Source organism: Cyprinodon tularosa, unplaced genomic scaffold (assembly GCF_016077235.1).
Source record: "Cyprinodon tularosa strain WSP-4 unplaced genomic scaffold, ASM1607723v1 ctg571, whole genome shotgun sequence".
Lineage (NCBI taxonomy): Eukaryota > Metazoa > Chordata > Actinopteri > Cyprinodontiformes > Cyprinodontidae > Cyprinodon > Cyprinodon tularosa.
In genome coordinates, this window is record NW_024039309.1 from 661,211 (window position 1) to 686,276 (window position 25,066).

General features: G+C 38.9%; 1 protein-coding gene across 1 annotated transcript in view; it reads left to right on the forward strand.

Annotated features, from left to right (window-relative positions):
• Nucleotides 1–733: 733 nt before the first annotated feature.
• The window catches only part of LOC119797142 (tetratricopeptide repeat protein 39B), a 30,701-nt gene continuing 6,368 nt past the window's right edge, over nucleotides 734–25,066 (forward strand). Inside the window, exons 1-12 of the mRNA XM_038306095.1 lie at nucleotides 734–1,013; nucleotides 13,790–13,824; nucleotides 16,146–16,250; nucleotides 17,637–17,768; nucleotides 18,098–18,168; nucleotides 18,255–18,322; nucleotides 21,313–21,377; nucleotides 21,478–21,583; nucleotides 22,639–22,704; nucleotides 22,794–22,902; nucleotides 22,996–23,063; nucleotides 23,153–23,212. Of these exons, the coding sequence (XP_038162023.1) occupies nucleotides 975–1,013; nucleotides 13,790–13,824; nucleotides 16,146–16,250; nucleotides 17,637–17,768; nucleotides 18,098–18,168; nucleotides 18,255–18,322; nucleotides 21,313–21,377; nucleotides 21,478–21,583; nucleotides 22,639–22,704; nucleotides 22,794–22,902; nucleotides 22,996–23,063; nucleotides 23,153–23,212 (924 nt within the window). The 5' untranslated portion in view covers nucleotides 734–974. The remainder of the gene's footprint in view (nucleotides 1,014–13,789; nucleotides 13,825–16,145; nucleotides 16,251–17,636; nucleotides 17,769–18,097; nucleotides 18,169–18,254; nucleotides 18,323–21,312; nucleotides 21,378–21,477; nucleotides 21,584–22,638; nucleotides 22,705–22,793; nucleotides 22,903–22,995; nucleotides 23,064–23,152; nucleotides 23,213–25,066) is intronic.

The window sequence follows — 25,066 nt, forward strand, 5'->3', positions numbered from 1 at the left end:
ATGCTATGGTATATAACTGTAAAAACCCTTTTTATGGTAATATCCACCTGTATATTATATTCGGTACATATCCAGTTGTAAATTTAGTTAATAACACTAGTTATCTATATATTATATTAATCTATTAGTAAGATTCTGTTTATAATGGTATTCATCTCTATACTCATTCAGTAAAACCCATGTCCTGTATTTAAAGAACCATTATTTATCCTGCACTTGCTGCTATTGCACTTCTGGTTAGACCTAAACTGCATTTCGTTGCCTTGCACCTGTACCTGTGCAATGACAGTAAAGTTGAATCTAATCTAATGAAATTGGCTGTGGGTCATGCAGTTCTCCTCTCCACCAGAAGATGGCAGCAGTGTGAACGTCATGTAGAATATCTTACTTTATGATTATAAAGTCGGTATATTAAGCAAAAAGTGATTAAAAAAAAACTATGACAATATATTACAATTAAGAAGGACTAAGAAGGAGTTTTCATCTTTAACATGGTAGAGTTTGTCTCTGCAGTCATCTAGGAGTTTTTCTATGTAATTAAAGAAAAAAGAAACTGCTCAATCCATTTAATGCGATGTTTTTGGAAGCTGCCATAAAATATGATTTGAAACAAGAGATGTTATGATTGTTGCATTAGGGGAGCCGGTGCATTAATGCCGTTTTAATGTGAGCAATGGACCTGGATTCAGTTTGGTTCTGCAGGTTCCTCTCTCTCTGTGGGCGGAGTGAAACCAGGCGTGGGAGGCGTGTTCGCCTTCCACTTCACGGAAGAGAGCAGATCCCGAACCTCCGAGTCCGAGCAAACACAAGGAAGAACCGAACCGAGGTTGGTGATCAGCGGACCTAAAGCCGAACCGGAGGACGGGCTGGGTGCGCGCAGCGGGGCGGCGCGCTGTCTGAGCGGCATGACGCGCTCCTGAAAGGCGCAACAACCAGCAGCAGCAGCCGCGGAGTTCAGGGAGCTGACAGGAGACATGGCCCACGTCGGCAACGGGGCGGCCGCCGAGGAGGAGGTGAGAGGCTCCCCTGCTTTCATCCTGACATCATGTTGTGCTTTTTAAATATTCCTGCAGCTCTCAGGCTTCCTCAGCCCGGATGTCACATCCTGTTCTTATAACCTTCATTCATCCTCCTAAGCTGCTGCTGCTGCTGCTTCGCATTGGCTTTAAAATACTTATTTAATTTTAAATGTATTCTGTGCAAATAATGAGGTCATCAGCAAAGCTGCTTAACGTTGACTCCTCTGTTAAAACAGATACTTCAAACTGGTGGAGCTGCTTTATGAAACTGTTTCTATTCCACATTTATTATTATTATTATTTTTAAACACTATCAAAAAATCTCTAACATAATGATTGATGATCTAGAGGGTTTAGACAATTCTCACGAAATACATTACATCTGGATTAAAGGGGCTTTATGAATGACACAGTGCCCTCTAGTGGTAAAGGGGCCAGATTCCTCTAAATCAGGGGTAACCAATTAAAAACCAGCAGGATCCGACTAAAGACAATCATCAACCAGTAAGGGTCCTGAGACGTTTTTAATTAGAATCTGTTACTTTAAACAGAATTTAACACTGAAAAATTAAATGGGTCCGACCAGGCTCAGACTGGGAACGATTTTTGGTTGTGGCATTTTTCTATCTACACTGGCCCACTTATGGACCGCCCCCCGAACAAAATAAAAAAAAGAAGCACAGTCAAACGAGTGCGTCTCACATTTGAAATACAATACAAATACACATTGTGGATTAACCGATCTATCCTCAACCATCTCCAAGACTTCTATAATGACATTTTTCTGGCATTATAGAACAGTGACTACTGCTGTGTAACGTCACCACATCAGCAGGTTTGCCACATGTCACTGGCTCACGTTTTCCAGCCCAAAGAAATTTTCATAAACACCTGGATATACGACATCGCACAATTTGAACCAAAATCTATTGATCTCTTACTCCATAAATCTAAAGAAAAAAATTTTTTACCCATAGAAGGCCATCCTAAACCGCCAGATTGGAAAACATCCCAACCTGGAAACCACGCACGTAAGACGGGAAACGTTAGCCCATTATGCACCGCAGCATATTTTTGCAAAATATTCTAACCTAAATTCGCCAAATATAAGAGGAACCTCATAGTTTGGTTAAAAGAAAGCATTTTAGTTTTAATATAAGTTAGTTTGATGCAAGGATTTTACAGTTTGAAGAAATAGAATATGACACCATATGCCAACCGTCACAAGAATGTGCATGACAAAGAAAGGGTTATATATAATACACGCAATGTTTAAACAGTTAACATTGTATTAGTTCTTGAGCTCCTTGAGTTATTTACTGTCACGGGTAGGAGCTTCAGCCAGAGAGTATTTTCAGTGTACGAGGGCCGGTCCTCCTTAACTCATATCGTCCCCAAAAATTACTCTACACAGGGCTGATGCTCTGTATCACAGATTACCAGCCTGAGCCTGGGTCCGACCTAGCAAACAATCTATTCGTTATAATGAAGATGGATTTTGTGGATAAGCAGAAGCGAACGACAGTCGGCCCAATTGTGATACCAACAATGTTGGAAAAAATCAAAAAGAAAACTTAATGGATTACGAGCGCGAATACAAGAATAAGCATTAGAGTGCTGCAGTTGTGTTTAGGCCAGAGGTGGCGGCATCATCAGGAAACTCCATCATGCCTCTTTGAATGTGTCTCTTAAATGTATAGTGGAGGATTTTCGAAGATTTTTGAAAAGACCCGCCCTCTTCACTTAAAAAAAAAAATGCACACGCACGACCCTTTACCCGCTCCCGAGAGGGAACAACTATTAAACGCGTGCAATTTCTCCTCGTGCACGCTCTGTTTAAAAGTTGCTAGTGGCATCGCTCATACCAGCTTACTTTCCAAAAGAAGGTTTGCAATTTTTCCACTATGTCAGACTCGCCACCGGGAAAATGGGGACGAGCACGTAGGACGGCCTAATGTAAACACCAGAATGATTGACGATTGGGAGAACTTATTTTGATGATCCACCCAAAAAAAGAACATTCTCCAATATATCTTTAAACCAAATAAAGTTTTTTTAACAAATAAAGACATGGGTGCCTATAAAAAATAAAAGATTAATTCATTTTAACTAACTGCACAGACATCTCTATTTGAATCGCTTGTCATGACTGCTGGGTAGCTTTTTCAGAGTTTGTGATATGGAATGAATCGTTATGACTGGAAAGGCCTCCTCATCATCACCCTAATCTTTAGCAGTGTTCCACAGATACTTTAAAAGATCTAGCCAAAACTGAGCTAATTAAACATATCACTTCCTATCAAATTAAAAAATCGGTCTTAACCTGAACATGTCAGGGGTGTGAGTCATTTAGGGCTTTTCTGTGTATCCAATGCAGCTTTTCAGTGAAAGCAGATTTAAATCGGTTACATTTATCTTTGAACTTGTGAGAAAAGTCTTAAGAAATAGAAACCAGCAAAGTGTCTCTTAATCTCCGGTTCACTGTCTTCCCCTACGTCAGAGCAAGTCATCGCCACTTCCTCCTGACCTACTTCTGTTTCATTCTCATTCTCAGTCACATGCACATCTCTTTATTGTTATATGGTTTGAACCATCAGTGCAAAACACACGATCGCCAGAGGCGCCTCCAGAAATGTTTCATGGGGGGGCCAGATGGGGCCACTAAAAATCTTGTGGGGGCAAAATGAAACTAAAAGCCTTCATTTCGAGTTTAAATCTACTATTGTGGTAAACCTGCCTTTAGAAATCATAAAGACTGAAGTAAACGCCTACTCATCCTGGTTCACTGTGTGATTTTTAATGCTACGTCGCTGGCTGTGCAGAATGAGATGAAATGCTAAACTGATGCTAGTAAAATTTACACTGGTGAGTGTGGTGGCCAGGGCATTGCACAGAGTGCCCGTCTAAATTAAAAATTGAAAATGATTAATAATCAAACGAAATGTTAACTATGCCCAGAAAATGGAGGGGTTAGCATCGGATTTATGTGAAGGCCTTGCTGCTCAATGCTCTGATGAATCGGGGAATGCGTGCTCGTATAGATCAATATCAAAACAAAAAAACCTACAAAAATATTGGCGGGCCGACGCATCGGCCTATCGGTGGAGAATTCGCAGCAAAGGTGTCCAGCTCGGGTCTTTGTTCTGGAACCTTGAGATGTGTCTGGTGATGCTGTGATTTGTTTCAGGTTTGTCGGACCGGGGATACGTAAAAAGGCTTCAGGCAACCGGGCCTTAAGGGCTGGAGTTGGACAACCCTGATGTACAGACTTATCTCTGTGATTTTATATCAGAGGCATTTTCACAGCACTTTAAAAAAACTTCCAGCCCTTTTTTATGGTTATTTAATGATATATCTATGTTGTTAAATAGTAAAATTTTCATTTATCTTTAAAAAAATAATAATTTTTTCCAGGACAATGAGATATCGTTAAGGCCTTGGAGACTAAAGTGGCGTTTAGAAGCATTACATTTCACCTATCAGCATGACTTTAGTCATTTTTCATCCATAGTTGGTTCTGTGTTGCTTTATCTCATTATATAAATGAACTTTTTATGAGATGTCCCAAAAGTTTAAAAAAAATTCTATTTAAAAAAAACAAATCCTGTCTTAAAATAATTTTTTTTAATTTTCCTGTTATCTTATGCAGGCCAGTTAGTTATACGTCAGCTTGTACAACTAAATTCAACCAATCATATATCAACGGTCATCTGTCAATCAATTTTTTTGGTCATAGCATCTTGATTCATATGTCGCAGTTAATATACGCAGCAAAAGTTCAATTTCTCCAACTGCAGCACCTGCTGCTTGGGGAAAAACATTGCGTACCATTTTTTTCATTTTTTTTTAGTAAAGGGCGCACAATGTACGGCCGATTGCTGGTTGTAAACCAACCAATCAGCGTGCAGCTCATCTAAATATTCTTGATCATACCATAAAAGGAAGAAAACCTGTCGTTTCATTCTAGGGCTTTTAACCAGGCTTGCATTAGGGCTCATAGAACAGCAGATATGCTATTTGCAGCCCAACCAATGTTACACACCTTATTCAGAGACCTTAAGCACTAGCACCAAATACCCTATAGACTCATTATATGACCCTTTAAATGATCAGGGTAGCGTTTTATCATTTCGTCCTTACGGTTTAGTTTTTTTTGGCTTCTGGTCTCAGTCAATTTTTTTTCCACTAGGAGCCGCTGAAATAAAAAATCCAGCTCAGGTGAGTAGTTAGCAATCAGCTGATTATGATGCTTATCCATCTGCAGCATGTAATCAGCTTTCAGTGACGTAATAGTGTCCCTTTCTCTGCGTGTGTGTGTGCAGTTATGCAAATAGCAGCTCTGATTTCAGTGACCGTCTGCCTGCCGCACACAGAACAACATTCAGACTGACTCCTATTGTTTTCTGTTTAAGCCCAGCGACGGTCCTGCAGAGTCCAACCCATTTCAAACTGGAAAAGGTTTAACGTTTAACTCATTTGATCAATAAATCTTGTTGTTTACCCACATGATCCGACCTGGTTTATGCTGTTTAAACTGGGTGTGTGCCAGTGCTCAAAGTGCTTGCATGTTCCGGAGGAAATCTTTAAACCGCTCTGTTGAAACGTGTTTTTTATTTTGTTTGTAATAAACAAGGAGATGTTTTCTTACAGGTCTAGGAAGTAAAGGATAATCTATCAAGTTTAAGGGGCAAAAACACTGGTGGGGAAACAAAGCCAGTGTTAAAGATTAAAGAAGGTGTTTGCTGTTATCTTTACGAATAAGGCAGAGATTTAAAAGAGCAGAAAAAGTAGGAATGAGTTTCTAACTGTTTAAAATTCTACGAAAGCTGTATTAGTAATATGGAGGGAAAATTATGCTTTAAAAACAGTTAGAACCTAAAACCCGACAGCTATTCATGAAGGGTTGCTGTAAATATAAATAAAGTAAATGATTCAAACTGAATTTAAAGAAAAAAATCCTGAAAGAAAAAAGATAAAAAGTTCTCTAAATTATTATGAACTTTATGTTCTGCTTTTCTTTGCCAGTTTAGGCCAATTTATGTCAGAAGTTTTTTTTTTTTTTATCACTGATTCTCTTGATTATTTTCCCCTCTTATTGTGAAGCAGGAGTCATTTGATTTTAAAAATCATATAAAACAGGATCACTACACATGGTGGGAAGGTAATTTAATAATTTAGCCTTTATTTAGTTTATGTAAATGTTTATGTATGTAGGTTTTTTTCTACTGTCTTGTCTGGAAATGGGATCATAATAATAGTTGTCTTGATGCCAAAAACTGAGCTGGACAGATTTTGCTTTTTACAAGTGGAGCAGTACGGCTATCGCCATAGTGTTCCCCATCATTTATTCATGTATATTGCTTTATTACAATGCATGCAGGGAGTTTTACAGATTATATGGACACTGCAATGTAAGTAGAACAGGAAAAAGGAGAAAAGATGAAAGAAAGAGGAGATAAAAGGGAGAGAATGATAAAACATTTTCAGCTGCTTTATCACCTGCAAAGCGACGTAAAACGAACAGGACAAACAACGGATATAGTATAAGAGATACAATGAAGTAGCACCTTGATACTATCGCTGAAGTATAAGTAGTATTATTTAATCTGACATAAGAATGTGGGCTTTCTGTATGGAAGTGAATCTCTGAGTACCTGGAACCAAGCACCTGTAGTTGTTTGTGAGAGCGCACTTGAGCATGTGAAGTTTATCCAAAAGAAAAATGCTCAATAGTGGTTGTGAAGAGCCAAAGACCCGCCCCTCCAGAGCACCGAGACACCCAAAGCCCCAGATGCCCAAAGGGGCCCCCAAAGCAAAGGCGCCCAGACGGGGCCAACCCAGGAAATGTGACCTCCCCACCAAGGGAGAGGGGAATTTTTCTTTATTAAAAACAATTGAATTTACTCCACACTCTTTCCTCTATAAGGTCTCTACTGTATTATTATCCTCTGGAGGGCCTTTTTTTTGTCTTCGTCCTTAAGAAAAGGAGGAAAAGCTTCCATGTGTTTAAAGACAGCAGCTCCAAAACTTTGAGCCTCCAAAACAGACAAAGTCTCCTGGATCAATGCAAAAATTGCAGTTGCCATGACAAACAGGGTTTGACAATGACACAGCAATATTCATTAAATAATATAATTAACAATAAGCTGTTATTAGTATTACCAAAATAATAAATACAAATAAAAGTTTGCCTTTAGTGTCACAATATTAAATAGAAATAGACATTCTAGTTGTGATTAAGAACTCCGTAAAAGCCTTGAAGCTACATAGAGAAATGGCATCGACTCCTTTAGAAAGGCAGGAACTTGACATCAGAATTTGTTGTTTGTCGTGTTATTTTAAGGTGATTTAGCAACAGATTGGATTTGAAAACAACTTAGTAAAACTGGAATCTCTGGTCAGTTCGGGGGCCTCGACTTCCGGCGGTGAGATCCCATTTTCCCCGATGTCTTTGTGGGGTTTTTCTGCGTCTTGATGGGTTGTGATATTTGAGGTGAAAGGCTGGGAGTTCCTGTTTCCACCAATTCAGCTCCTGATCGGAGCTCACTAATGCGCCTCTGTAGGCCTCATTCATGCTCATCGAGTTTAAGAGGAATTCAGCTGACTTGGGTTAAACTCGCAGGAATGCGAGACAAACTCTGTTTGTAGGAGGCTGGGATAAAGGTTCTCATTGCCTCTTCTTATGCTTCCCAAAAACATCCTAAATAAACACTCAGGGAAATGCTGAATATTTCAGCATAAGCATAAAAAAACATTACTTGGCTGTGAGGGCAATGCCCTTTGACCCTTTGTCAACTAATTACAAAACTGACAACTAACAAAATACAACAGATACTAGAAAGTATAAGGCCCTGAAGACCTGGGTATCCTCAGGATGTGCCACGTTTACCGCCCTTTAGGAAAGAATTTCTAGTCTTTTAATCTTTTTATGGTTTGCCAAACCTTTGTTCCTGGTCCCCCTTAATGGGTATTAGCTGGTTTATAGCACATACAGCCGGTAATGGGACACAGCAGGAAGGTATTGACTAATTTATGAGAGGTGCAGCTGTTACTGGAGAACTTTACTAACTTTGAAATCTCCTCGTCTCTAAAGGCATAGCGCCTGCTTTTCAATCCTCTGCTCATAAAACTCAAATGGAAAGCTTTTTACCTCTTTGTCATCTTAGTTAATATTTAATAGCTTATATTTACGTTAGTTTTTACTTTAGTCACTTTAATTTGAGACGGATGGAAGTTATTTTGAAGCTAATGTTGATACTGATGTGATGATGGTTGCGGTTTCTTTACTGAGGTATGCTTTAGGTAAAACTTAATTGGAGGTTAGATTTAAATCTATTTAAATCTATTTCCTTCCTCAAGTCCAGGTTAACCTTTAATCAGCCGTCTATGTTTACAGTTCTGTAGTATGTGTGAAGTTCTCCGGTGATCCAACTAATCACCCAGCTGTCTAGGTATAGAAGGCGTGGTGTCCAAAGTTCGGCCCTCACGAGACATTTGCTTTCAGCAATAATAAATGCAGAACAAGTTCTATTTCAGTGAGTTTTTTTTATATATATCCAGAGATGGGAAGTAACGAAGTACAAATACTTCGTTACTGTACTCAAGTAGATTTTTCTGATATTTTTACTTTACTTTACTACTTATTTTTATGGTGACTTTTTACTTCTACTCCTTACATTTTTACACAAATATCTGTACTTTCTACTCCTTACGTTTTAAAAAATTGGCTCGTTACTTTAGTTTTGAATCATTTCAATGGAGTTACCGTTATTATTTTTCACGTCATCAATACCAAATTCAATCTAATTGGATGGGAATCTACGTTGCATTTGACGCACCACTACAAGATGAATCGACAGATTCGGCGGTATTCATTCGCGGCAAATCATTGCAGCTTGGTGGCGGTGGCGTTAGCATAGTAGCATGGACGACGAGATGATTGAAAATGAACACAACGGAGATCTAGTCCTATTGGCAGACATCCATTTAAAATGTAGGCAACGGCGTGAAAAAAGTGGTTTCTACTTTTACTTTTATACTTTAAGTAAATTTACAAGCCTGTACTTTGTTACTTTTACCTGAGTAAAGAAGTTTAATCAGTACTTCCACTTTTACCAGAGTATTTTTTAACACAAGTATCTGTACTTTTACTCAAGTACGGAAAGTGAGTACTTTTGCCATCTCTGTATATATCTATATATAGATATATAGATCCAGATTTTTCGTTTAGGAATACGTTTATTTTGACAAAGTATCTTGTTAGATTCATTTGGATAAATTAAGCAATTAACATAATCAATCGCTACTCACACATTTTCCTAGGATTATAGTAACTTAAAGTCGTAGGAAAGAAGCTTTTCCAACCGTTGCATTTCCGAATTCTCCCAAGTGGTGCCCAACTTTACACGAGTGAATAAAGTGGATGTGATTGGTCATTTTTTAAGGGGGCGGGATTGTGTGGTGGAAGATTCGCAAGCAAGTTTGGTTGTGGCCAGTTTGTCTGAAACATCTTGCTAACCAGTTAGCAACTTAGGCTATGTTCACACTGCAGCCTGAAGTGACCCAAATCCGATTTTTTTTGCCCATATGCGACCTGGATCTGATCTTTTCATGGCAGTCTGAACAACACAGATCCGATTTTTTTCCAATGCGACCCAGGCCACTTGGCTATGTGGTCCTGAATCTGATACGAATCTGATCTTTTCAAATCCGACCTGTGTCCAAACGGCCATGAATCCGCCCTGAACGTCATTAATACCCGACAGACGTTACTATTCTGCGTCTTGCTACGTAGAAGCGGCAAGAAAAACAACAATGGCAGATGATGATGTAGAGAGCATTATTTATGCTTAAAAATATTGAAAAGATTGTGTTTTTATGTTTGGAAAAGACCGCTAGATGCGTGCCGGCACTACCAGTCATTTTTACTTCTGGAAAAAAAAAGCATGCTGGCCTGTGACGTCATTATGTCCTCTACTGTGCATGCGGGACACTTGCGTTGTATGACTGCAGTTCCCACAGGACATCACATACAAGTCGCATTTTTTTGGAATTATGAACGTCAACGCAAAAAAATCGGATTTCCCCAAAAAATCGGAATTGAGCATCAAGGCCTGCAGCGTGAACTTAGCCATAGGGCTAGTAGGTTCCCAATGGGGAATTCCATTTAGAACAAGTAGCACTAAATTGGTTACTTAGCAACAACACTGTCAAGGAACGCTATGGACAGCAGAAACACGCAAGAGGAGTTTTGTGTCGGGGGTCGTAGATGAGTCTCCTCCGTCATCCATTTTTTATTTAGAGGAGGAAAGCGGGGACGAAGATGTTGTGGAAGAGGACACCAGGGCGGCAGAAGCTTGGTTTGGTGTAGAAGGCTTCCAGCCGTACATGTTTGAGCCCTTGCCTCGCAACGCTGCCAGTTCTGTTAGCTCTACGCCTGCCGAAGACACAGACGTCCATCCCCGTGAACACTGGGACGCAACTCAATGGGAAAGGAAATGATTCTTATTTCTTATTTTAACCATTGCGACATATGAATCAAAGTGCTTTGACCGAAAAAATTGGATTGAAAGATGAGCGTTGATACATGATTGGACGAATGTAGGTGTTCGGACTGACGTATAATTAACTGTCCTGCATAAGATAATGAAAAAAAAAAAAAAAAAACACAGATTTTAAGACAGGATTGTTTTAAAAATAGAAATTTTCTAACTTTTGGGACAATATGGTCTGATAAAGAGTACATTTATATACATGTTTAAGCCAGAATTATTTAACATTTAAATATGGCTTCCCTAAATGAGTACCAGCTATATCCTTCCCTTCCTCCACCTCGTTAGGTCTGCTACTCCCGTTGTAGGCCATTTGGGCTGTGGTCGTATTTAGAGCCACTCAGCAGGGCGTACAATCTTTGTATGAAGAATGCCACTAACAGTGACACACCACCAGACAGAGGGTCTGATTTCCAGCGAGGGAAAGTGTTGTGTCTCTTAAATAAGAAGTTGACCTTTTCTGTTTGGATTCAAACTCTGAATTTGCATAAATTTTCCAGGAAGTGTTTATTTTAGATCTGTTTTACTGGTTAACTGGTTGATATTGTGTTTGATTCTCTTTGCTCCTAAAACATGCATTTTTCCCACGAAACAAAAAGTATTTGGTGTATTTATTTACATTTTTTTTTGTGATATTATTTATGTACCGCATTTAAAATATTTTTGAGGTTGTGAACAGTTTGTGTACTTTTGTCTTAATCAGTGGCCATTCTGCTTCTCCAAGTGATATAAATTAATGTGAAAGAAATTCCTATTTTATTTAGAAAAGTCTTTTTGGTTTTTGCTTGATTACATTTTTTTTTTCATTTTTGGCCAGTGTTCTAGATGTTAATCATTGCTCTTATATAGATTATCATCATTTTAGCTCTTTTCTTCTTTTGGTTCCTCAAAAAACCTTGAGTAATTGATTTGATATATTTTACCCATACAGTGGCTGATATTCTACATTTTATGAAGCAGACCTTTGAACTTGGTTGTCCAAACTCCTGTTTTGAGCAGTCATAACGTTACTGTTTTAGCTGCTTACATCATTTCAAAATCCCACCACAGTTTGATCTGATGCACCCTGTTTATACACAGTGTGCAGTTTTAGATTTCCTTTTTGTCCTTCGCTGCACGGCCGAAATCTGAGCCCGCTTGTGCAGCTCAGCTGAGGTCCGGACCTTCAGAGGCTCGATAGCTGCAGCCTGCAGGCAATGATATTCTGGATAAAGCTCACTGTGGCTGCAGCTGGATGTGATTATATAAGATGCCACTGGTCAGCTATTATTAGCCTGTAACTGAGGCTCGGAAGAAACGCTGTGTGCGATTTACTTATGTAAGGCCCACTACTACGCTTAATAAAAATCTAATATTGGTTATCTTAAAATGACTGTAAATATTAAAGATCAAATATCAAAAAAGAAAATTATTTTGCAGAAAGAGCTTCTTCACCAGAAGTAAAACCCTAATAGTGGAGAATAGTGAAATGTGGGACTCCAGTTAACTTTGAGGACTTTGTTTGCGAGCTCCTACTTCAAAGAAGCCGGCGTTCTGTCAGATCATCATACCTCATCAGACCAGCATACCCATAGTCAATACACATGCGTAAAACATCCGATTTGCGTTCATCCCTTTAGTTTTGTACAAAAAATAGACCTTAAACTACCTTGATGTGTGTGTATCCCTTTAGTCATGTACATAAAACAGATCAGATGGCCATGCTCTTTAAAAAAACACCAAAAATTAATTAATAAGGTTTTTGTACATGACTAAAAGGGAACACACCCATTTAGGTAGTTTAAAGTCTATTTTTCCCACAAAACTAAACGGATAAACTAAAGGGATAAACGGGTATTGACTATTGGTAAGCTGTTCTGACAGGGTATGCTCATCTGACAGAACACCCTCAAGGGATCAAATTATTCCTAGCAGTATTAGCCAATTAGAAGAAGAAGGGGGCGGGTGTTAGGAAAGCCTGTTTCTCCTCCTCTCGTTTCTTGCTCAAGTCGCCAGATAGATTGTGGTACAGTGCTGAAGTTCTACATGGAAAGTCACCTTGCCCCGGAGAAATGTGTGAAAAGTCAAAAAATAAGTAAATGAAACTGTGTTTGGATAGAAGTACGATTAGGGTTGGGAATTGAAAAGATTTTCACGATTCCGATTCCCTTTTTGATTCTATGAAACGATTAGATTCTTTATCGATTCTTGTTTCGATTCCAATTTGGGGGAAAAAGGAGAACAAACAGTTTGATTATCAGCATCAACTTTGTTTACTTAACTATTGCACAATCTTAAAAAATCAACAAGATCAAGATGTCCACAGGAAATGTGAAACTGGAGTAACATCTGTGTTTAAATGAAAAATAAATATACAAGAACAAACTTAATAACCAACAATGTCTAATATCAAATGATGGGATAATAACCTATTTTAAATAACAAAAATACTAATTATAAAACAGTAGTAGGGAAAATTAACAGTTATTTTGCAGAAAGATGAGCATATCTGCTTTTTCTGGAAGGATATGGGATTTTTCAGCGCTTAAGGCGTCTCCAGCCGTGGAGAACACCCTCTCAGATGGGGTGGAGGAAGCCTGCACACAGAGGTAGTTTTCAGCCAGTCCAGATAGCAAGAGCAGCGTATCTTGCTTGTTCCTCCACCACAGTGTGGCGCTATCCCTGCAGGGGATGGAGGGCAAGCTTTTATAGAGCTGGATTTCCTGATCTACCCTCTGGGCTAAGGAAAGACGGGGCTTTGATTCACAAAGTGACCGCAGCTCGTTGTCATCCTCCTCGAATAGTTCTTCCAACTTGCGTAACTTGCGTAACTTGCGTAACTGAGGTAACTTACGTAAAAAACGTGACGTAAGTCGTGCTCCCCAGAGCCGGCGTTCTAGGCTCTGGTGCTGCGGGAATCGAAAAAAGAATCGTTCAGCGAGCTGCCAAACGATGCCATGGGAATCGGAAAATACGGAACCGGTTCTGAACAGGAACCGGTTTTCGATTCCCATCCCTAAGTACGATAGAGAGAACAGAACTGCAGGGTGTGGGCACATGCTTATATAAGATGCACTTTTGCCATCTTCTGGACATTTTGGTATTGGATTTTCAAAAGTCAAATTTAGCCTTCAGTCATAGATGCAATCTATGCCCCCACATCCCCTGGCATGGCTTGAAACTACACACACACAGTGAAGAAGGGCAACTGGTTCACCCCTCTCTGTCTCTCTGTTTCAGGACTGTTTTGAGGATGCTTTCGATCGGATACCTTCGTAAGTACATGCATGCTAGCAAAGTATTGTGGGAATTAGTTGGTAAATGTTTTGTTGTTTGCATTTCTCGTCAGCCTCCTGTTTCTTTTTTAAATGCATCTTTTTTATCACTTTCAGTGTTAGCTGGCCAGTATTTGTTATTTATTGCTTTTCATATGTTGTTAGTATTTATCCTGCAGCCTCATTTAGAAAGCTACATTTTCATACTTTTTTGTATTTAAGCCTATAATTTAAAATTAAATGTAGGTGCATTCATACTGCAGTCTAAGTCACAATTGCAAAAAGCAAAACAGGGAACTTATAACATCACAATGTTTCCCACAGTTGGTAAATTGTGAAAATAATTGTGTGCAGGACACATCTGTATTTTGCACAGACTTATAAAACATCCCCCACCTCAGGCATTAGCCTGTTCCAGAATCAGAGACCTCTTTCAGTGACTGCTGCATCTTAGGTGCACTAATGAGCATTATCGCACATCCTTCCTTCTAGCAGCAGTTAGTTTTGGTCATTTCGATTCTTCTATTCAAAAACAATAAGGCTGAGGAGTATGGCCTTATAGTTTTATCACAATATGTTGTGATATTGTCCTGACAACCATAAAATTGACCATAAATACACGGTTCCTTAATCCTTTGAAGTCTTTCACTACTCTTAAAGTAATACACAAATTTAACATAAATTCTTTAGTTACATAAGAAAAAAATGTTTTTTTGTTTTTTTACATTGTAACCACATTTAATCATATTTGAATTTTTTGATGCTCGAATGTGGAGAATAAAATTCTAATTTCACCAATTTTTTAAACATTTTTTTTGTCATCGCTAATTTTAATGTATTGTTTAGGTCAGGGGTGGGCAATTCCAGTTCCTAGGGGCCGGTATCCTGCAACTTTTAGATGTGCCTTGGGTTCAACACACCTGAATCAAGTACTCAGATAATTGGGAGGACTCTGCAGGAACCGACTGCATACTGTGGAGGTAACTCAGCCATTCAGGTGTGTTGGACCAAGGATGGATCTAAAAGTTGCAGGATACCGCCCCCCAGCAACTGGAATTGCCCACCCCTGGTTTAGGTGATAAATCTAAATTGGGATCATAACTTTTTGGCCCAGATACCTGATATCTGGCTGTGCAGTATCGGCCGATACCGATACCATCTGTTTGAAATTGATGTGTGTGTATATATGAAGAACTGCATACTACTTGGATGTAAAATAATTGCCATCATGGCTTTGTCAAGCTGCTGCCTTCCTTTGTGAAGCAGGAAAAAGACTAATACAAAGTGAATCCAGTAGAACTTTTTATTGCCTACCTGGAATGGGTGACAATAGTTGAAGAAACTTTTTGCTCTCAGAATGGTATCAGTGCCTTCTTTGTTGGTACTCGCTGATACCGATACCACCATTTTAGTGCTGGATCGGGGCCCCGCCCGATACTGGTATCGGTATTGGTGCAGCACTGGTCATGAACGATGTCAAACGATGCAGTAAATGTCCAGCCCTATAAAACCATGTCCCGAGTTTCTCTCTCACTAAGGCTACGTTCACACCGCAGCCTGAAGTGACCCAATTCCGATTTTTTTGCCCATATGTGACCTGTATCTGATCTTTTTATGACAGTCTGAACGACACAGATCGGATTTTTTCAAATGCGACCCAGGCCACTTGGATATGTGCTCCTGAATCCGATACGTATCTGATCTTTTCAAATGCGACCTGTGTCTGTACGGCCAGGTCGCATTCATCCGACCTACACGTCATTGATACTTGACAAATATTACTAAACGTTACTAATCTGCGTCCTACTAAGCGGAGGCGGGAAAAACTAACAACCATGGCGGAAGATAACACAGAGAGCAGTCAATGGAGAGAAAGTGAGGTTGCTGACTTAATTCATATTTAGAAAGCTCGATTCAGACCAAACTCGAAGGGTCTTACCGGAACCGGGGGAGGGTCTTTCTTTTTGATCTTCTTAAAAAGATTTCGTTCGTAATGTGCCTGCTCCTGTTGGAGAAGAACTTAAAGAACGCAATATACGCTGCGGTATTACGAGTCATGTTTACTTCCGCAAACACTGAGGACGCTTGCTACGTGTGACGTCATCGCGTCCTCGAGTGCGCATGCGGGACACTTCGGTTGGACGCATTCAGTTCACACAGTAGATCACATACAAGTCGCATATACTTGGAAGTGTGAACGGACACGCAAAAAAAATCCGATTTCACAAAAAAATCGGAATTGAGCATTAAGGCCTGCAGTGTGAACGTAGCTTAACTGACTCTTCTCATGCTCTCTGATTGATTTGTCTTTGTGTGTTCAGGACCTGTCAGATGGACCTGCAGACTGCCATCCAAGAGACTCAGTGTGCCCTAAACTTGGTCCTTAACAACAAATTCTCTCAGGCACTTGACCTGCTTAAGCCATGGTAAGCACTGTTATCCTCCATGTTTTTTTTAATCTTATTTTATTTTGTCTCCTTTGAATGTTTCTGATCATCAAACATTTCTTGATGTTGAGGGTTTCTAGAGAATATTCAGAGCAGTTTTCAAATGTACATTTCATTTATTTTGGCTAAAAACAAGTTATCTTTCATTATTTTAATCTCTTCATATTGGAGAGATAATTTAATATGATGACGTTTAATATTTCCTATACCCCACTGTTTAAATTTGCTGTTTCTCTTCTATTTACTGCCTTCATTGTTTCCTTATTTCCCTCATTAATTGAGTCATTTGTGTTTCTTCCTTTCTTGTCCTTTTGCACCCTATTTTCATGTTTTCACCCTTGTGGAGTTGAGAAGGAAGCTGAGACTCTTGCAAGAGAAGGTTCAAATTTATGTAACATCCCCAGCTGGAGGAATAGAGCTCTGACTGGGCAAAGCTCAGTACATACATTTGTACAGCAACTCGCAATAAACATACTCTCTCTTGGAACTATCCCAGCCCCTACATAAAGAACTTACTGACACTTGAAAATTTGGTTATTCCCAATTAAAAACCCAATTCATCAAGGTCATACATTTTAGCCAGATACATTTTTGAACAGGTCTCCCTGTTCTCAACATGAAGGAGGCTTTGTGAACTTATTCTTATCTCTCATGACCCTCCCTTCACCCTTGTTTAGAGTAGGGAGGCAGCTGCTTTCTGTCATTCCCACTCTGAACTCCCTACATAACTTAACTCCAGCATACAGACTGGTACAAGTCTTCTAAACAATCACACCTATTAAGGCAGATAAAAGGCACACTCAGAATATTTTATCTCACAAATAGGCCAAGAAACAATATGCTTCCACACCCTCCATCAATGTGCCAACTGTCTTATGTAATTTCATCTTTTCCTTCTTTCTTTATTCTGGGCTTTGAGTTCATGTTCTTTTCCTTTAGTGTTTGTTGCACCTGTCCTTTTTTTTCTTTCCTTTGTGTTTCCTTTTTCACCATCTCTTCACCCCTGTGTTATCTCTACCTTACATCGTACCTCAGTCTCCATCCTCATCCCCTTTGCCGTATCTTATTTTCTCTCCTCCCTTTCTGAAATTCCTTTTCTTTCTTTCCTTCCTGCCTATCTTAACATTTTTCTTCCCCGATCCGTCCTACCTCTTTAACTTCTATCCTTCACCCCTCTTCCCATGTCTCCTCCTTCCTTGTTTCCTTTTGTCCTTTCCTCTCTCATTCCTCGTCTTCATTCTCTCCTTCCTCGTGTCCTTTCTTTCTCGACCCTTTCTGCCGGTTTTGGCTAAAAGTTTTCCAAGCCAGTTCTTTATGGTTTTAACTGGTTACGACGCGTTTGTAACTGAACTGAGCTGTGTGCAGGTGGAAGCACAGTATGTACCACGCCCTCGGTTACAGCAGCATCCTGGTGATGCAGGCCACCATGACTTTTGAGCAAAAGGACATCCAGACTGCCATGGAAACCATCAAGCAGGCGTTGCAGACATGTCACAGGTGAGAGTTTAATGCCATGATTCTTCTGTTTTATGGGTGCATAGATAATCAGTTCATCTGAATTGGAAACCAATTAAGGTAAATAGATTATTGATCGGGTATTGTTTCAGAAGTAGATGACAACTTTGCTGTATTGATGAACCTCAGTTCTTTGCGTCACTATTGATTTACTGAAACTTTTTCGGATAATCTTTCGATCAAAGTGTACCTTTTACTATAGTGTTTTAGTGTTCTTTTCTTCTCTGACAACTAGCTTCCAGCTTGAATAAATCCCCCAGAGGTCCTCAGACTGAATCAAAGATTAAAATCTCAATAAACTGTATTTACAGATTCAGGAAGAGAAACTCGATGGTCGGTTCTCTATCCAGTCTGATCAGCAAACAGTCCAACTTGCAGGAAGGTATGTAGACCTTACTGGTTTTAGCTGGGTGGTAGAACTCACAAGAGAAGTGCAACATGATACATCGACTATCTTTGTGCTTTCAGAGGAAATGCATGCAGAGCTCTGCTATGCCGAGTGCCTTCTGCAGAAAGCAACTCTAACTTTCATACAGGTATGAATCACTGTCTTCTTCATGGTTTATTTGACCCAACTGAGCATATTTGCATTGTGTTTATTCCACAACACAAGTCACAGCTTTTTGACTCATTTGTGTAAGAAAATAGTCATAGTCTGACAAAATAATTTTGCCCGGGTCCTAAAATCCATTAGAAAATGGATCTGAATGCTCTTAAAATCACGTTTTTTTTTCTTTTTTAAAGTCAGCGTTGTATTCAATAACGTGGACAGACATGCTTGCAGTTTACAGCAAACAGTGGGTATGGAAAGTATTCAGACCCCTTTAAATTGTTCACTCTTTGTTTCAATGCAACCCTTTGCTAAAATCAATGAAGTTCATTTTATTCCCTATTAGTTTACATTCAGCACCATCTTGAGAGAAAGAAACAAAAATGAAGAAATTTTTGCAAATGTATTATGATGATGTAAGTTTTTCACACTGGGATTTGGGGATCCTCTGCCATTCTTCCTTGCAGATCCTCTCCAGTCATGACAGGTTGGATGGTGAACGTTGGTGGACGGCCATTTTTAGGTCTCTCCACAGATGCTCGATTGGGTTTAGGTCAGGGCTCTGGCTGGGCCAGTCAAGAATGGTCACAGAGTTGTTCCCAAACCACTCCTTTGTGATTTTAGCCGTGTGCTTAGGGTTATTATTTTGTTGGAAGGTGAACCTTTGGCCCAGTCTGAGGTCCTGAGTTCTCTGGAAGACCTTTTCTTCCAGCATATCTCTCTACTTTTTGATACAGTCCTCCTGTCCCTTAAGCTGAAAAAATGCCCCCATAGCATGATGCTGCCACTGCCATGTCAAACTGTTGGGATTGTATGGGGCAGGTGATGAGCAGTGCCTGGTTTTCTCCACACATACCTTTTAAAATTAATGCCAAAAGTTCAATCTTGGTTTCATCAGACCAGAGAATTTTCTTTCTCATAGTCTGGGATTCCTTCATGTTTTTTTTGGCAAACTCTATGCTGGATTTCATATTTCTTGCACTGAGGAGAGGCTCCCATTGGGCCACACTGCCATAAAGCCCCGACTGGTGGAGGACTGCAGTGGTAGTTAACTTTGTGAAACTTTCTTCAATCTCCCTACTGCGTCTCTGGAGCTCAGTCACAGGGGTCTTCTGGTTCTTCTTTACCTCTCTCACCAAGGCTCTTCTCCCAGAATTGCTCAGTTTGACTGGACGGCCAGGTCTAGGTAGAGCTCTCGTCGTCCAAAATTTCTTCCATTTAAGAATTATAGAGGCCACTGGGCTCTTTAGGGCTGGTTACCCTCTCGCAGCAGTGTGTCGCAGTGAGCTTGTCGCAGATATTTGGATTTATGCCCAATTTTGATGTTATTCCACGCCACAACACAAGAGGGACAATCACAAACTAGCTGTGGGTCTAGATACGGCCGAGGCGGTGAGGAGGTGGGGGCAAGTTTGTGTGAGAACGGAGGGACATGAGGGCCAAAAAGAGCGGAGATCCAGGTGGAATAATGATCCCAGTGTTCTAGCGCACCTCACTCTTCTAGCTGGTCAATCTTCACGAGTCGTTTTCCACAATGGCGGTCATACAAACAAAACAAGCCGGTAAGGTACCAAACAGGAAATATGCATAATGTAGAGCAGATGTAGAATTGACCAATTAGAGGCCTCCTGTCTGCGGCACTGTCTGTGATGACCTACAATATAGGTGAGGTACAGCAGAGTGTCTGCGGAAGAGGCGGGACATATCTGCGTTCACTGCGACAGACGCAGACGACCTGGTTTCTGAGTATAAACCAGCCTTTAGGAACCTTTAGTGCTGCAGAAATTCTTTTGTAACCTTGACCAGATCTGTGCCTCTGAGCTCCTTGGGCAGTTCCTTCGACCTCATGATTCTCATTTGCTCTGACTTTGCTAATCAAGTTCAATCCGTTTAATTAAACACGGTTGGACTCCAATGAAGGAGCAGAACCATCTCAAGGAGGACCAGAAGAAATAGACAGCATATGGGTTAAATACTAGTGCCACAGCAAAAGGTCTGATTAATTATGACCATTTGATATTTCAGTTTTGCTTTTTTAAATAAATTTGAATACATTTCTACATTTCAGTTTTTTTTCTATCGAGATGGGCTGCTGAGTGAACATTAATGAAAATAAAATTAACTTTATTTATTTTAGCAAATGGCTAAAATAAAACAAAGAGTGAATACTTTCCATACCCACTGTACTTTCTGGGTTGGTTGGTGACATTTAAGCACATATAATGTGAGGTGATAGAAAACAAACAATAAGATGTGAATCTCTAGAGATGTTATCCTGTTTTATTAATATATATAATATATATATATAATATATATAATCTATTTTTGTACATTAACTTATTATTGATGGTAATAAACTTTCTTTTAACTGCTACTATTTTTGGTGTTCATCTTCCATTATTGCTGATTATTCATCATAATTCCTTTTCATAAGGGAAAGTATAGAACTTACTGGTTGCTTTAGTAATTTATTAATCTTCACATAAAGTTTGGAAGCGAAAAAAGAAATGTTGCTCCTAAGATATTCTTAAGTTTGAAAGCTTAATTTTATATTTTCTGAAGCCCATTCCGTCTACGCACTAAAAAGGAACAGATTTTAACCCTTTACAGCCCGACCCAAGAATAAAATAGAAAATTACTTTTTTTTTTGTTTGAAGTCCTTATTTGGCCTTTTAACAAAATATGTAAAAAGAAAAAACAGAAATACATTTTTGATATTAATAATTTATTACTATGCGATAAGTCAAGATTATTTTTTGTGTAGTCTTCTGCCCTCTGTTATCAGGTATATCTGATTGTGTAAAATAGGATTTTGAGCAAAGTTTTTACCATTAAATTATGCAAAAGGTGTCAGACGCAAAACATTTCAGAAACCGTATGTATCAAATATGATACATTTGGCATTACAGGGTTAAGAAATTTCTCTTGAAATCGCTGTGATATAATGTAAGTAAAACCTTGATCCTTCTCTTCCAGGATGAGAACATGATCAGTTTTATAAAAGGAGGAATCAAGATTCGAACAAGCTACCAAATCTACAAGTGCGTTATAAATACTCTTAACACTTCCGTCTGAAATATGTTTTACTTATTTAATTTGAATTCATGCTTGACTCTAATATGAGGATTTTTTGTTCATCAGGGATTGTCAGAATGTGCTGAACATCTCCCAGGACAAGCCAGTGCAGTCTGAGTCTTTCAAACAGTTTGAGGGTGGAGTCAAGCTGGGGATCGGCTCATTTAACCTGGTGGGTGAACATTGTTTGAATGTGACGTCATTTATGCTGATGGGAAACTTTTCCAAAGATTTTCAGATTATTAACATACAGAAGAGGATTAGGGCTACTGAAAAAAAAAGGTTAATGGATTTTTAAGTTTTATTTCAGTTTAACATGGGAAAAAAGTCAGAATTCTGACTTTTTTCTCAGAATTCTGACTTTTTTCTCAGAATTCTGACTTTAATCTCAGAATTTTGTATCTTAATGTAGATGGGCACCATGAAGGAAGAGATTTCGGAGCACTCAGCTTCACTGAAAAAGATGTGAGTTGTTTGAGGTGGCCAGTGACACATTGGTGGAAAATGACGGTATTAGGCAACTTTTTACGTGCCCGAGGGATCCCCTCATTAATGGAGGAGCAGAAGGTCATTAAGACAAGAGAGCTAGTCTGTAAAACAGATATGGCTATGGCTTGATGCTAACATGTTTGTAATCTGTCAGATTTCTGAGAAAAAAGTCAGAATTCTGAGAATAAAGTCAGAATTCTGAGATTAAAGTCAGAATTCTGAGATCAAAGTCAGAATTCTGAGATCAAAGTCAGAATTCTGAGATCAAAGTCAGAATTCTGAGATAAAAGTCAGAATTCTGAGAAAAAAGTCAGAATTCTGAAATTAAAGTCAGAATTCTGAGAAAAAAGTCAGAATTCCGATTAAAGTCAGAATTCTGAGAAAAAAGTCAGAATTCAGAGATTAAAGTCAGAATTCTGAGATCAAAGTCAGAATTCTGAGAAAAAAATTCAGAATTCTGACTTTTTTTCCCATATTAAACTGAAATAAAATTTAAAAATCAGTAAAAAAAAATTTTCCGGTGGCCCTGATCCTCTTCCGTATATGAATTTGTTTTACAAATAAATCTAAATAATTTCACTCTATCTTCGTATTGCTAAAATTAGCAGCATGTCATCAACATATCGACAGACCTTCCAATTCTCATGGGTGAAAAAATATCCAAAATTGCATAAATAAATAACAATCAGGTGCAGTTTTTTAATGCCTCTCTTCATGTGATTTGTTTTTGCGTTTTAGATGTTGTCTCTCCTACCTCAGAGGATTTTAAGGCTGTTGGAGTTTATTGGGTTCTCAGGAAACAGGGTGAGTACTTCCCCTCTTTCCAAACCTGTGTGCATATCCTTTATACGACATTGCGAAATAAATCTCACTTGGTCTGTTTTTGCCTTCAGAGTTTTGGTTTAGCTCAGCTAAGGGAGGGAGCATCCAGCCAAAGTTTGCGTTCCATCCTCTGCGTGCTAACCTTGCTCTTCTATAACACATATGTCTCACTGATACTGGGTAAAGTTTTTGCTTGTCTGGTTTAACATCCTTCCCTGAATGTCTGATTTTTGGGTTTATGATTTAAAATTTGTTTTGTGGTTTTTGGAAAAGGAACGGGGGAGGGGAACCTGGTGGAGGCGGAAGCTTTGCTGGAACCATACCAGGAAAAGTACCCTAAAGTATGCCAACTACATGTCACTGTATTTAGTGCTGATCGGCTGGGACACACAGAGAATTATACAAATATTTTGTTTACTTTTTTTTCAAGGGCTCCATAATTCTTTTCTACTCTGCTCGGATCGCCACGCTACGAGGAAACTTTGAGAAGGTTTGTTCTTTTGCTCTTATGATCTGTGTCTTTAAAGGCATACTATGCAACATTTTTCAGTTAATTAATGTGTTCCATAACGTTTTGGATGATTAAATGAGTAATTTCAGGTCGAACAAAGGTTTTCTCGGCCGCCCTGGTGGTCTGTAGGGGAAATACCGTACTTGCAATTGCAGGAGCCCTCGGCCCGCACCTACAGGCTCAGAAGTCTCGTGCATCACGAGAGTCGGTCTTGCTTTACGGCGAGAACTGCTACACGCCCCCAGTGAAAGGCATGCTCGTTGCTAGCGCAGTGGTGATATTTGTGCAGTTATCATGGCGGAACCAGCAAGAAAACAGCGAAAGCCCATGTCGGAAACATGCTAAATTTTCAAACTCGAAAATTGGAACAAAATAGTCACTTACCGCAGTAGACATGGTGATTCGTTGCGTTCGCCTGTCTGCTAAGCTCAAAACAACCGCGCCTGGCTTGACGGAGAAACCAGGAGAACAGCTGAGCATATTTACGAAGGTGCACTTTTACTTTCGCCCTCTGGGGGGAGCCTCGCTGGAAAATCAACACCGGTTGCATAGTATGCCTTTAAAGAGTTTTTGATGCTGGAATAAAAGCAAACTTAAAATATGAAACGCTAAATGTTTGAGTTTACAGATGTCACTATGTACTGTGCTAAAAATAAACATTACCAACTTCTGACAGTCATTAATATAAGTCATTTTTTATAATGTCAAAGCAGCTTTCATTGATGCTCTTGGGGTTGCGAAAGTGGAAACAAAGTGAAGAAGAACAGCCACTTTTACAGTATGAAAGAGTTTACAAACTGCTGTGAACCTCTCCCTGGGATCTCTAGGGTAACTGGAAGACTCTCTGCAGTGTACCGCAGCAAGGAAAGAGAGAGTTAAAAGGTTCTCATGAGTTTGCAGCATTTATTCTCAGCTCTTTCACATTACAGGTATCACTGCTAATCTAGATGCTGCTAATCACCTGGTTTTCTGAAACAAGTCGCTTCATAACAATCAGTCATAACCAGACTCATGATCTTCTTCCAACCACATTGATAAAGAAAAACAGAACGTGCTCGCCCCCCCCTGCTGGCCTGGCACTAGTGTAACACTGCATTAGTTCATTGTTATTACTTACATATTTTTAAATTGTATATAGAAAACGTATAACAAATATTGCCCATCCCTACTTTGATCTAATCTTTAACCAAAATCAATATCAAATATATTTTCTAAAAAATAATAGAATAGAATAATAGAATATTTACATATATATAATGGATATATAATATAAAAAACACACTATATATATATATATATATATATAATATAATATATTTGTATCTTCCTGTTTTTTTAACATTACCTTTCATACCTGCTTATGTAATAATAGCAGCTTTTGAAATATACTTTCTTACTAGATTTTTAAAAAGGGAGTGTAAGAGTTACTTTCTAAACATTTCAAAATGTAACTTAACCTTTTTTTTATCTATATGAAAAAAACAACCTAAGAACACGTCCAATTTTCATTTACAAAATCTGTTTTTAATTATTTTTTATTTCTTTTTGCTCAAGGTTCTTATCTTTCAAAAATAATGAATCAAAAATCAGAATTTTTATTTTGTACGTTTGCTTTTTTTCAGCATATGATGTCAAATCTTAAAAAGCTTTTATCGGTTAAACTCTAGAAAGGACAGTAAAAAATATTTTCTCAGATTCTCTAAGCTTCAATTGCCTTTTTTGATGAAGTGATTAAATAATGGCAAGATGTTGATATTAAAAAAAGCTTTTTATCTTTGTGATTTCTTTTTTTAGATTTAATATTCCATATAATACCTCATAGAAAAACAGTAG